We start from the raw sequence: 13,269 nt of genomic DNA on the forward strand, positions 1-13,269 counted from the left end.
GAAATAAAGATTCTTAAATCAGAATTCAGTGATACTTTCTACATGTTTAAAAAAGCTAAGATTAGATTTCAAATCCACAGTATTAATGATTATGGGTGTGTAAGGTCCGGATATGATACTTACTGTGCTTGTATCCGCATATGAATCATGGATACATACGAATACTAATATATATTGCAGTACAGAAAGTTCATATTCATATCCGCTAAAATTGGAGATGGGTATGGATATGCATGTGAATATTGCATATGGATACAAAACGGATATAACAAGGCTAGATAATATTGAGAGAGAAATAGTTTCATATGATATGAGATTAGATATCTAAGCTAAGATTAATATGATCGTTATATCTAAGCTAAGATTAGATATTTTGATAATTAAAACTAACCTCAATTCCATTAATCTGAAGATTAAAATTGCTGTCATAATATGACCAATATATATTCGGATATTCAAGATGCATATCTAGATATTTTACTACGCAACCATATTTGTAAATATATCATGTGGTTATATACTGTAATAATCATATCCTTGCCCTAGTAGAAATTTGATCGAATGTGCAAATTTCTGTGCGCCCCTATCACTGATCAACACATATGTCTTACTTATATCCATATTCGTACTCTATTAAAAATCGAGGTGCATATTTTCTTATCCTATCGCGTATGTTTTTATATTCTATTAAAAATTAAAATATAAGAGAAACAGGTTTATCATCTAGTTATGCTATATAGCCCATTGGGCCTGTCTGAAATTTTTTTCCAGTTTATTTAAAGGTTAAAGTAACACACACACACCACCCCCCCCAACCCCCCCCGCCCACACCCCCCCACCCACACCCACCCCACCCCCAAAAAAAAAAAAAACAGTCATGACTCTTCTCTACTGAGCACTGCTCTCTCGAATGCTCTCTCAGAGCAACGCACGGCTTAGGGTTCCTGTCTCAAAAGGTGAAATTTTAATCAATCCTCACTAAAACTTTGTTGTTGTTGTTGTAATCAATCATTCTTCCATTAAAACCCTAAGCTTAGGAATTGTTTGCTTTCGATCTGATGACTGATCTCATCGTGAAGGATCTGGTTAGGGTTTTAATGCTTTCTCTGTTAATTTTGAAGTGTTTAATGGAGATTCTTTTAAGGAAAAGCTAGGTGTTTATGTTAATTCTAGTTTAAAATTATATATAATTATATATGTATGTTAGATATTAGTTTAATCATGGGCAGCGTTTGTATATTCCTTTAAAAAAAATTATTTTGACCTAAAATTAAAATTAAAAAATAGGTTTAATGTTCAGCATGCTGATGTATATTGGGTTATTATCAGTTATTTGCAAGTTAATACATTATAAATTCAAGTCTTTTGATAAAAGCTAATCACACGAAGATATTGAGACAGATTGCGCAGTTCTTAATTATGTATGCTGTACTTGAAAAACTTGATCTCGTCGCCACCAGAAGCTTTTATGTACTGTAATTGCTTTAACATGACAATTATCCTTGGCTGCTTTTTTGATACATGTCGGTTTAGTGTGAAGAAATGGCGGACAAAAATCATCGCCCATCAGCAATCCAAATGATCTATGGGCAGTCTTCACCCAGTAGATTCTTTGCATATGCCCAGGCAAGGAACAATGGAATCCATAACTTTGCAGGCACTTTCTATAATGGAAACCTTCAAAGTATATTGCTGCGACCAAACCGAGGAAATAACGGAGCGATTGCTCTTTCTTTGCATTCGCCACTTTCCCCTGTCAACGCTTATGCTCCTAAGGAGAAAGGAGTCACTGGATTTCTTATAGATTTCTTGATGGGAGGAGTTTCTGCTGCTGTTTCAAAAACAGCAGCTGCTCCAATTGAACGAGTTAAGCTCTTAATTCAGAACCAGGACGAAATGATCAAGGCTGGTCGTCTCTCAGAGCCTTATAAAGGAATTGGAGACTGTTTTGCCCGAACAGTCAAGGATGAAGGCTTCCTTTCATTATGGCGAGGAAATACTGCGAATGTCATTCGTTATTTTCCCACTCAGGTCATTCAGCTATTTTATAATCTTTTACCGATGTTTACTTTAATAGTTTACATTTTTTTATGGTTCAATGTCTACTATTTGTCAGGCCCTTAACTTTGCTTTTAAGGATTACTTCAAGAAAATGTTCAACTTCAAAAAAGATAAGGATGGTTACTGGAAGTGGTTTGCTGGTAACTTGGCATCTGGAGGTGCAGCTGGAGCCTCTTCTCTGTTGTTTGTGTATTCTCTGGATTATGCTAGGACTCGACTAGCCAATGACGCAAAGGCAGCAAAGAAGGGAGGTGAAAGGCAATTCAACGGTCTGGTTGATGTTTACAAGAAAACCCTGAAATCTGATGGTATTGCTGGACTGTATCGAGGCTTTAATATCTCCTGTGTTGGTATCATTGTCTATCGGGGACTCTACTTTGGGATGTATGATTCGCTGAAGCCAGTTGTACTGGTTGGTTCCCTAGAGGTTAGTAAAGCTAAAACACATTCCTTTTGAAGATAACTTAGATATAATAGGTTGCTTTTTTTTTCCTCCATCCACATGCTGTACTATTGCCAAACTGAACTTACTACCCCTGTAGTTCTATAGCCCATGAATATTACAAATTTTAAAGTACACCAAATGATTTCCAATATGTAAAAACAAATGAAAATGGACAGGAATTGTGGGTTATAGCTCATAAAAATCACGAGTTTTAGAAAATCAAGTAGTTATCATTGGATTGAAATGGACTAAAGTGGACAAAAATTGTAGGTTGTAGTTCGTAAAAACTGTAAATTTTGAACTAAGCATAATTGGTTGCTATTGGGTTGAAATGGACGAAATGTTCAAAATCGTGGGTTATATCCCAGGAAAATTGTGAATTTTGACGTACGTCAAAAAAAATTCATTAGGCCGCAGACGAAAATGGAGAAAAACCATAGGTTATAGCCTAATGAAAATCACGAATTTTGAGAATGAAAATATGATTGTCATTGGATCGAAATGGACGAAAATGGTCAAAAGTTGTGGGTTAGTCCATAAAATCATGAAGTTTAAGAAAAAATTAGTTGCTATTAGGTCAAAACCTATGTAAATGGACAAAATTGTGTGTTCTAATCGCTAACTTTGAAGTATGCCAAATAATTTTCATTAGGTCAACTGGTCAAGACAAACAAAAATAGACAAAAACCGTGGGTTATAGCAACTGAAAATCGCGAGTTAAAAAGCCCAATTATTATTGGGTTGAAATGGACAAAAATAGACAAAAACAATGTTTTATAACCCATAAAAATCGCAAATTTTTAACTACACATAATTAGTTTGTATTGATCGAAATGTATGAAAATGGACAAAAATTGTGGGTTGTAGCCCATGATGCGAATTTCAAAGTATGTTACAAATTTTCACTAAATTAAAAAAAAAGAAAATAGATAAGAAGTCATGTGTATAGCCAATGAAAATTGCGAGTTTTGAAGATAGAAAAATAATTGTCGGGGGTTTAAACGGACGAAAATATAGACAAAAATCATGAATTGTAATACATAAAAATGGCAAATTTTGAACTACACAAATTTAGTTGCTATTAGGTTGAAATGGATGAAAATTATCAAAAATAGTGAGTTATAGCCTATGAAAATTGCGCTTTTTAAGAAAGCTAAAATTTTCCATTGGGTCGAAATAAACACAAATTGACAAAAATCATGGGTTGTGAGTTTTGATGAATGAAAGCATAATTGCCATTAGGTCGAATAAATGAGAAATGCACTAAATAATATGTTTAACCTATGAGAATTGTGAACATAAGTAAATAAATACTAATTGCTATTAGATCCAAATAAACAAAAATGGAAAGAATTATGGGTTATTGTTGTGAAAATTGTGAATTTTGAAGTAAGTCAAATACAAATAATTAACATTAGGTCAAAATAAATGAAAATAAACAGAAATCATGGGTTATATCCTATAGAAATCGTGAGTTTTGCAAAAAGAAAACTTAGCTATCAGTGGGTTGAAATGGAGGAAAATGAATAAAAATCATGGGTTATATAACTCATGGAAACTGCGAATTTCGAGCTATGCATAATTAGTTGGTATTTAGTCAAAGCAGGAGAAAACAGACAAAAATTGTAGGTTATATAAGCCCATGAAAATTATGAATATTGAAGTACACCAAAAAAATTTACATTGGGTGGAAACAAATAAAAATAGATAGAAACCTTGGGTTACACCCATGAAATAGTGAGGTTTGATGAAAAGAAAACATAATTGTTATTGGGTCGAAATGGACAAAAATGGGCAAATTTGTGGGTTATAGTCCATAAAAGTTATGAATTTTAAAAAAAATTAATTGTTGTTTGGCGAAACATATGAAAATAGACAAAAATCATAGTTATAGCCCATAACAATTGTGAATTTTGAAGTACAAATAAATTTCGTTATGTTGAAACAAACAAAAGTGGACAGAAATAATTGATTATATCCTATGAAAATTATGAATTTTAACATATACGCACATAATTGTTATTGGGTTGAAACAAATTAATATGGACAAAATTCGTAGGTCATCACCCATTTAGATCACAAAATCTGAAGAAAACTTACATACCATTTGGTCGAAACTAATAAGAGTTGTAGGTTATAGCCTATGAAAATTACGAATTTTGACTGCGCGTAATTTGTTGCCATTAGGTCGATATGGACGAAAATGGATAAAATTGATGTGTTATGGTCCATGAAAATTGCAATTCTTAAGAAAATAAAAATTAATTTCCATTTGTTTGAAACAAATAAAAATTAACAAAAGTCATGAGTTATAACCTATAAAAATTTTGAAGTACGCATTAATTACCATTGGGTCGGAATGAACAAAAAATGTGGGTTATTACACATGAAAATTGCGAATTTTGAAGTACGCTAAAATTTTTTATTCAATTTTAACAAATAAAAATGGAAAGAAGTGTGTTATAACTCATGAAAACCATGAAATACGAAAAAATAGAACAAATTGTCATTTGGTCAAAACAGACAAAAATGGAGGGATACTGAGTGTAGTCCATAAAAATCATAAATCTTAATTAAAGAAAATTTAACTACCATTAGGTCAAATGGATAACAATGAACAAAATCATGGGTTAGCCCATGAAAAATTATAAATTTTAAAGTATGCCAAATAATTTCTATTAGAACAAAGCAAACAAAAATTGGCAGAAATCGTGGTTATAGTCCATAAAAATTGTGAGTTTTGAAGAAAGAATTATTATTGGGTCGAAATGGAATAATATAGTCAAATTGTGTGTTATAACCAGTGAAAATCATAAATTTTGAACTACGCATAATTAGTTGCTTGGTTGAAATGGACAAAGAAAACTTTATTATCATTGAATCGAAATGAACAAAATCGTGGGTTATAATTTATGAAAAACTCGAATTTTGGACTTCATATAATTAGTTACTAATCTATGATACCCCAACGTAGCAATTTTGGCATCGTACCCGTGTCGGATGCGGTTTGGGTACGTTTACGCACCTAAATGGAGGGGACACGGGAGCAACCCATTTCCCACATGTGAGAGGACTTTTGGAGCAGATGCGTTTGAAGGAAATGAGTTTAGCTAAGATATGCAAGGAAGAAGAGTCTCTCTCTTATTTCCTTAGTTTTAATTTTGTTAGTGGAACATGACATCACCATTCATATGGGTGCTTGACTATTTGCTTTTTTGTCTTTAAAATTAATGACAATGCTAAGAATGAGAGACATGTAGGTAGGTAGGTAGATAGGTATGTATGTATATATATATATTCTTTTTTGATACTTATGTGGAATATAAAGTCAAAGTTTCAAATGAGTTTACTATATAATTTTAAGGAATGAGCTTATTTTATTAAGAATTTAAAATTAAACATAGTAAAATTGCTATAGTTAATATAATTGTTAATTTTTAATTTATATATATATATATATATATATATATATATATATATATATATAATATATATATATATATATATATATATATATATATATATATATATATATATATATATGATATTTAATGAAGGTATCATTGTTATAGGAGGAGATTTTCCTCATTGTCGTCTATATGGCCACAATCTCCATCATCCTCATAAAGTAGGCACAAATTCCCACCAACTCACCCTCTCTCTTCTACTTTATGAGAATGGTGGGATTGTGTCACATAGGCGTCAAGGAGGAAATCTCCTCCTATGACAAGGATACCCATTAATCTCTCTCTCTCTCTCTCTCTCTCTCTCTCTATATATATATATATATTATATATATATATATATTATATGAGCCATGTCCCTATACCCTATTTTTTACAAATTTGTCGTGTCTCGTACTCGTGTTCATACCCGTATCCGTACCTATGCAACCTAGGTTGCTATTGGGTTGAAATGGAAGAAAATGGAAAAAATCGTGGCTTATGAGCCTATGAAAATTGTGAATTTTAAAGTACGCTAAAATATTTCAATAGGTCGAGACTAATAAAAATGGATAGAAATCACGAGTTATAACCTGTGAAAATTGCGAGTTTTGACGAAAAAGGGACAATTACCATTGGGTCAAATGAAGCGAAAATCGACATAAATAATAGGTTATAGTCCATAAAAATCATGAATTTTAAAGAAAGAAAATTTAATTTCCATTAGACGAAACAGTTGAAAATGGACAAAATTAATGGTTATAGCCGATTAAAATTGTGAATTTTGAAGTACGTCAAATAATTTTCATTAGATTGAAACAAATAAAACGGACAAAAATAATCATAGGTTATAACCCATGAAATTCACAAATTTTAACTATACATAATTTGTTGCCATTAGGTCGATATGAATGAAAATAGACAAAATTTCCATGAAAATTGTCATTTTTAAAGAAAGAAAATTTAATTTTTATTTGGTCAAGACAAATAAAAATTAACAAAAATAGCATATGAAAATTTTGGAAATTTTGGACTACGCATTATTAATTGACGTTAGGTCGAAGAAAAATAAAAATGGGCAAAAATTGTGAGTTATAGCACATGAAAAATACGAATTTTAAGGTACACTAAATAATTTTCATTTGGTAGAAACAGTGTTTTAAATATCGGCCGATAAGCCAATATTATCAAAAATTTATCAGTATTGGGGGCCTTTCGCTATGATAAGTTTGATTTTAAATCGGTTATTGTTTTTGGATGTTTATCGGCGATAATACGACGATAGTGTTATCAGACGATATTATCGGCTAAAAATATCAGAATTATCAATCTTTTGTTTGGGTTTGAGTTTGCTCTTTGAATGCTTAAGAATTATAAATGATTTGTTGTTTTTGTAATTTGGTTGTTTACTGATTACGTTATGTTTGTTTATGAATATTGACATGGTTCATAATTACTAAATCTCAACTTAATAGTTAGTTTATAATCTCATGATTATACAATAATTATGGTAATGATTCTTCATTCTTTATGTTATTTTGTTATTGCTTGTAATTCCATTTTTACTAACTATGCACTCGAATGGTTTCATCGTGCAATCAAAAAGCAAGTTTCTACCATTGGTTAGTGATCCTAAACATGATTATTTACATTTTTGTATGTTTATATTTCATTAAGTATGGTTAGATTATATTTTAGGATATTATAATATGTATATTTTGGTATGTTTATATACAATATTGCCAGATATTCGCTATCTGATATGAATTTTGACCGTCCGATAAATCTCTGATAATCGATAATTAAAACCTTACATAGAAACAAATGAATATTGATAGAAATCATGCGAACAATGTTTAGAAAAGCGGAAGCGCAAGGCAAAGCATTAGAACCTTTGGTGGAACGAAGCGTAAGCTTCAAAGCGTGAGGCATAAGCCTCATGAGTTTTAAGTATTTTAATTTTAAAGTTTGTAAATATGAACATATAATATATAATGGCATAATAATTTATAAATAGATACATTCATGGCCTTATCTGTAAATAAGGATTAAATATGTGAAGTATATATGAAAATCATAATAAACTAAGCTACATGCATAACTTATATATCTTATTTACACTTACATGATCATATCGAAGATACACAGGGGCATTTAAATGTTATTGAAAAAATCTTCTATATCTTATTTTGTGTTATACGTGGTCTTCAATGGAGAAGCGCATTATGATGTGCGAAGCGCACAATTTAGTTATGCTTTAATCAATGAGGCTTAAGCGTCAAGGGATAAGTAGTTATCTTTCTTGAGTTCTGAAGCATAAACCCTTCAAAAAGTTTTGAAGCGAGTTTCGAAAGAGCTTTTTCATACATTGGCTATAACCCATGTAAACCATGAATCTTGAAGGGAAAACAAAGAACATAATTGCTATTTGGTCAAAATGGAGGAAAATTGTGGGTTGTATGTAGTCCATGAAAATCGCAAATTGTAATTAAAGAAAGTAAAATTATCATTAGGTCGAAACAGATGAAAATGAGCCAAAATCGTGGGTAGTCCATAAAAATTGTGAACTTCATAATATGCCAAATATTTTCCATTAGGTTGAAACAAATAAAGATGGACATAAATGTGGTTATAGCCCACAAAAATCGCAAGTTTTAACTTGATTATCATTGGTTCTAAATGGAAGAAAATAAATAAAAAACATGAATTATAATCCATGAAACTCGTAAATTTTAAACTCAACATATTTTATTGCTAGTGGGTTAAAGTGGACAAAAAAGGGCACAAAATCATGGGTTAGTTTATAAAAAATGAATTTTAAAGTATGCCAAAAGTTTTCCATTAGGTCGGAATAAAGGAAAATGGATAGAAATCATGAGCTAGAGCCCATGAAAATTGTGAGCTTTTGACAAATGAAAACATAATTGCCATTTGTTCAAAACGGACAAAAATTGATAAAAATCATGGATTATAGTCCATAAAAATCACAAAGTTTAAAGAAAGGAAGTTTAATTGATATTAGGTCGAAACGAACAAAAATGGACAAACATTGTAGGTTATTATTGCCCATAAATTTTGAATTATAAAGTAATCCAAATAATTTTTATTAGGTTGAAACAAATGAAAATAGACAATTCGTTGGTTATTGCCCATGAAAATTATGAATTTTGAAATATACGAAATAATTTCCATTAGGTCAAAAGAAATGAAAATAGACAAAAATTGCGGATTATAACTAAAGAAAATCGCGAGTTTTAAAGAATGAAAACTAAATTATTATTGGTTGAGACGGATGAAAATGGACAAAAATCGTGGATTATAACCCATGAAACCTGCAATTTTTGAACTACGTATAATTAGTTGCTAGTGGGCTGAAATAGATGAAAATGAACAAAAATCGTGGGTTGTAACCCATGAAACTTGCGAATTTTGCCAAAAGTTTTCTATTAGGTTGAAATAAATGAAAATGGACAGAAATCATGGTTTATAATCCATGAAAATCGTGAGTTTTTATAAATGAAAGCATAATTGTCATAGTGTTGAAACAGACTAAAATGGATAAAAATCGTGGGTTATGGTCTATGAAAATCACAAATTTTAAATAAAGTTATTTTTATTAATATTAGGTCAAAATGGACGAAGATGGATTGAAATCATTGGTTAACCTATGAAAATTGTGAATTTTGAAATACATCAAATAATTTTCATTAGGTTGAAACAAACGACAATAAATAGAAATCGTGGATTATATAGCCCATGAAAATCGCGAGTTTTCGAGAACGAAAACTTAAGCCCATGAAAATCGCGAGTTTTCGAGAAAGAAAACTTAATTATCATTAGGTCGAAGTGGATGGAAATGAACAAAAATTGTGGGTTATAATCCATAAAAACAGCGAATTTTGAACTACACATGATTAGTTGCTATTGGGTTGAAATAAACTAAAATAGACAAAAATCGAGGGTTATATAGCCCATGAAAATTACTAATTTTGAAGTATGCCAAAAAGTTTTCATAGGTTGAAACAAACAAAAATGGACAGAAATCATGTGTTATATAGTTCATGAAAATTGTGAGTTTTGATGAATGAAAACATAATTACAAGTAGGTCATAAAACTTGCGATTCAGTAAACAAATAAATAGAAGAAAAGCTAAGTTGTATGGAAGCGGGTACGAGGTTCCAGTGTGGGTACTGGACATTGTAAATTTGTGAAATGTGTACACACACACGCACACACACAAACACATATACATATACATATACACACACACACTTTACAAGAGATCATTATTATTTTTCAATTCATGTGCTATTTGAATTTAATTTCCTATCATATTTTAATTTTTTTATTTTGATTATTATAAATTGAAAATTGTTCTTTTTTTTAACTAGACACTCAAAACACTCTCAGATATTATAGTTTTTTCGCTTGGATATGGGCTGAAACAGTCGGACTTACGCCTAACGACCTCCAAAAAATTGACGCGAAGTGTAGGATATACGTCCAAGAATTGTATAACGAGTATTTTAAATTAAAACACATATCGTATAATTGAGTACATGTCTGGGTAAATGTATCCACCCATCCAAGGAGTGACCATGAAGTTTGGATAAGGATAATTGTCGGGTACGGGTACAGCTTCATGATAGAAGTATTTGGGTAACATAGAAGTAATCACTCGCCTGTATAAAAAAGCAATTCAATAATAAACAAATAAATAGAAGTAATCAATCTACAAATTTAACTGGATATTTTGGATACCAAGTTACTACTAGCTTTTCACTTAGCACAATCTTATATAGTTAATTTTCACTAATTTTGTGCATGCCTTTGCGTCCCCATCCTCACATTCAATTTCTCTTTCACACCAGTTCAACGCGTAGAACTACTACACAAAAAGCAAACATGAAGCTTCTGCAAATACTTTCAATAACTTAATTACTTCACATATTCCCTTTAGCCCTTTTTATTTACATTGGTGTTTTTCGCCCCTATTCTTGGGAGTGGAAGAAAAGTAACTAATGTTTGTACTCTTGTACTCGGTTGTAGGATAATTTCCTCGCCAGTTTCTTACTGGGATGGGGCATAACAATAGGAGCTGGTCTTGCTTCCTACCCCATCGATACTGTTCGTAGAAGGATGATGATGACTTCCGGTGAGGCTGTCAAGTACAATAGCTCGATGGATGCATTCAAACAGATTATAGCGAAGGAAGGTGCCAAATCTCTCTTCAAGGGTGCCGGTGCTAACATCTTGCGTGCAGTTGCAGGTGCCGGTGTCCTTGCGTCCTATGATAAGCTGCAGTTGATATTCTTCGGCAAGAAATATGGGTCTGGTGGCGGTTAATTGTGCTTCACTAGTTGGGCCAGTCAGGGTCTAGGGTTTGATGATGATGATAAATCCAAATAAGGTAGTTATCATGAGTACATATGGGTTTTAGTTTGAAATATTGCTAGCGGTTGAATGTTGTGCAGAACTCAAATGGTGTTGCCTGTTATCTGAAACAGTAGTGTTTTTTTTTTCGTTTGAGCTTAGTAACTTGGTCGAGATGTGTTATATGTCCGTTTGTTGGACTGCTAAAAAGCATTTGGTCAGACCTATATTTCAGAGGTTTTCGCCGAAGACCTATAGTTGTGAGCCATCTTTAATAATACCTCCGAAGACCTATAGTTTGCAAGCTCTTGGATCTTTCGAATGAATATCTCATGGCATATGAATGGATTTTCTTGTATATAATGATGATGTTGAATTTTTTTTCTCTGTGAAAAACTGGTTCTTCCTTCGGTACTTCGCTTCATCCGCATTCATTTGGTTGCGTCACTCGCATCGCTCTATGTACATCACGGCATATGAGAGAAGACCCTCATATGTCACGGTGCAGCATCTACCATGCAAGGTATTGATCGAGGAGCACAGAGACATTCATGTTTATACAGCACTTGTCATCGTCTACTCCGTGCTAACTCCCACGGTTACATGATGTCCCGTTACCTTATCTGAAGATATACACGACGACATACAGGATATGCTCGTATAAAATCCGATGAAAAGATAACAATGAGCCACATGCTCAACATATGGAATCGAATAAAAAACCCTTTAAAGTACGAGTAAAATCAAAATATTTTAGCAAAATAGCCTGATAACCTAGATCCTCCCGTGTCAATTCATCAGCAAGAGATTAACACATGAGCATCAGCCGATAAAGTAGAGAAACTATGTAATTTAGTTCACAGGTAGTGTAGAACGAAATTGTACAATCATGAACTCCTTTCTATACATAACCTGACATCTTGCTCACTAACTTTATACATACTCTCACAAAACATGTCAGCAGCGCAAAAACTTTTTTCTGCCCTTTTGTTTTCTAAAAGGAATAGAGAATAGCGAAAATAAAATACCCCTTGTAACATCACTAACAATTCCAGGGTTTAATCATAAAAGACAATAATCTTTGGCTACGAGGAACCAATTTCCCCCTCCTCCACCCTACCATCTCCAGTAGAAGAGAACCAGTTACCCACCTCCTCATCCAGATCATCTTCCTTCATGAACAAACCCAGCTGTGCTAACGGATTTGCAAGAGCACACTGCTGCTCAACTGCATCCATAAAGTTCTTCGGCATCTCATCAAGTAGATCAAGGTGAACGGGTTGAGAATAGCCCAAATTATCAAGATCTTTAAAGATCTGAAAATTTTCATCAATGTCCACAGTTTTTTGCATCTGCAAAGAATTAACCCATGCTGGTTGATGTGTGTTTTGAGGAAAAGATGCTATAAAATAGTTTAAGGAGGCATAAGTACCAAGAGAATAGTTTACAGAGTATAAGTGGCTAACCCCTGTAGTACAAGGGGTGTATCTCCAATTAAACCAAAGAAAAATTGTTGGTTACCTTCTGAAGTGCCAATCGAGCTTCTTCCCTTTCCCTTTCCCGTTGCATTTTAAGTTCGGTTTCAGCTTTCAGTTGTGCAGCAGCTTCCGTGGCTCTGACTTGGGCTTCAATCCTTGCCTTTTCTGGTGGAAATAAATAGACAATAAGTTAGGAAACACGTACTATCATCACAAATAGCAAGTATGGTATTATTTGTTTTTGTTTCTACAGCAACCAATAGGAACATGCATGGTTGCTGTGAAGAACCATCCACATTAATAAAATAGTGAATATCTAAGGATGTGCTAAAATTGTTTCAGCTTTCTCCTTTTTGGTCAAAGAAGTCGAAAGGTAGAGGATAATTTGAACGCAAGAGTGGAAAATAATCAGTGACATAATACAGAACTGTATAAGCCACTTATACTATTAATAAATTTTGGAACGAA

At 32.5% G+C, this 13,269-nt stretch overlaps 2 protein-coding genes across 2 annotated transcripts in view; one reads left to right on the forward strand and one right to left on the reverse strand.

Annotated features, from left to right (window-relative positions):
- Window positions 865-11,649, forward strand: LOC109848695 (ADP,ATP carrier protein 1, mitochondrial-like). The gene is made up of 4 exons (XM_020418336.1): window positions 865-956; window positions 1,534-2,031; window positions 2,117-2,488; window positions 11,000-11,649. The coding sequence occupies exons 2-4, from the start codon at window positions 1,543-1,545 to the stop codon at window positions 11,294-11,296; spliced, it is 1,158 nt and encodes a 385-aa protein (XP_020273925.1). The 5' UTR covers window positions 865-956; window positions 1,534-1,542; the 3' UTR covers window positions 11,297-11,649.
- Window positions 12,146-13,269, reverse strand: part of LOC109848934 (transcription factor GTE9-like) — an 8,314-nt gene continuing 7,190 nt past the window's right edge. The window contains exons 9-10 of the mRNA XM_020418666.1: window positions 12,845-12,966; window positions 12,146-12,675 (exon numbers count right to left, since the gene is read on the reverse strand). Coding sequence (XP_020274255.1) covers window positions 12,409-12,675; window positions 12,845-12,966 — 389 coding nt within the window. The 3' untranslated portion in view covers window positions 12,146-12,408. The remainder of the gene's footprint in view (window positions 12,676-12,844; window positions 12,967-13,269) is intronic.

The sequence above is a fragment of the Asparagus officinalis genome, chromosome 7, assembly GCF_001876935.1.
Source record: "Asparagus officinalis chromosome 7, Aspof.V1, whole genome shotgun sequence".
Classification (NCBI taxonomy): domain Eukaryota; kingdom Viridiplantae; phylum Streptophyta; class Magnoliopsida; order Asparagales; family Asparagaceae; genus Asparagus; species Asparagus officinalis.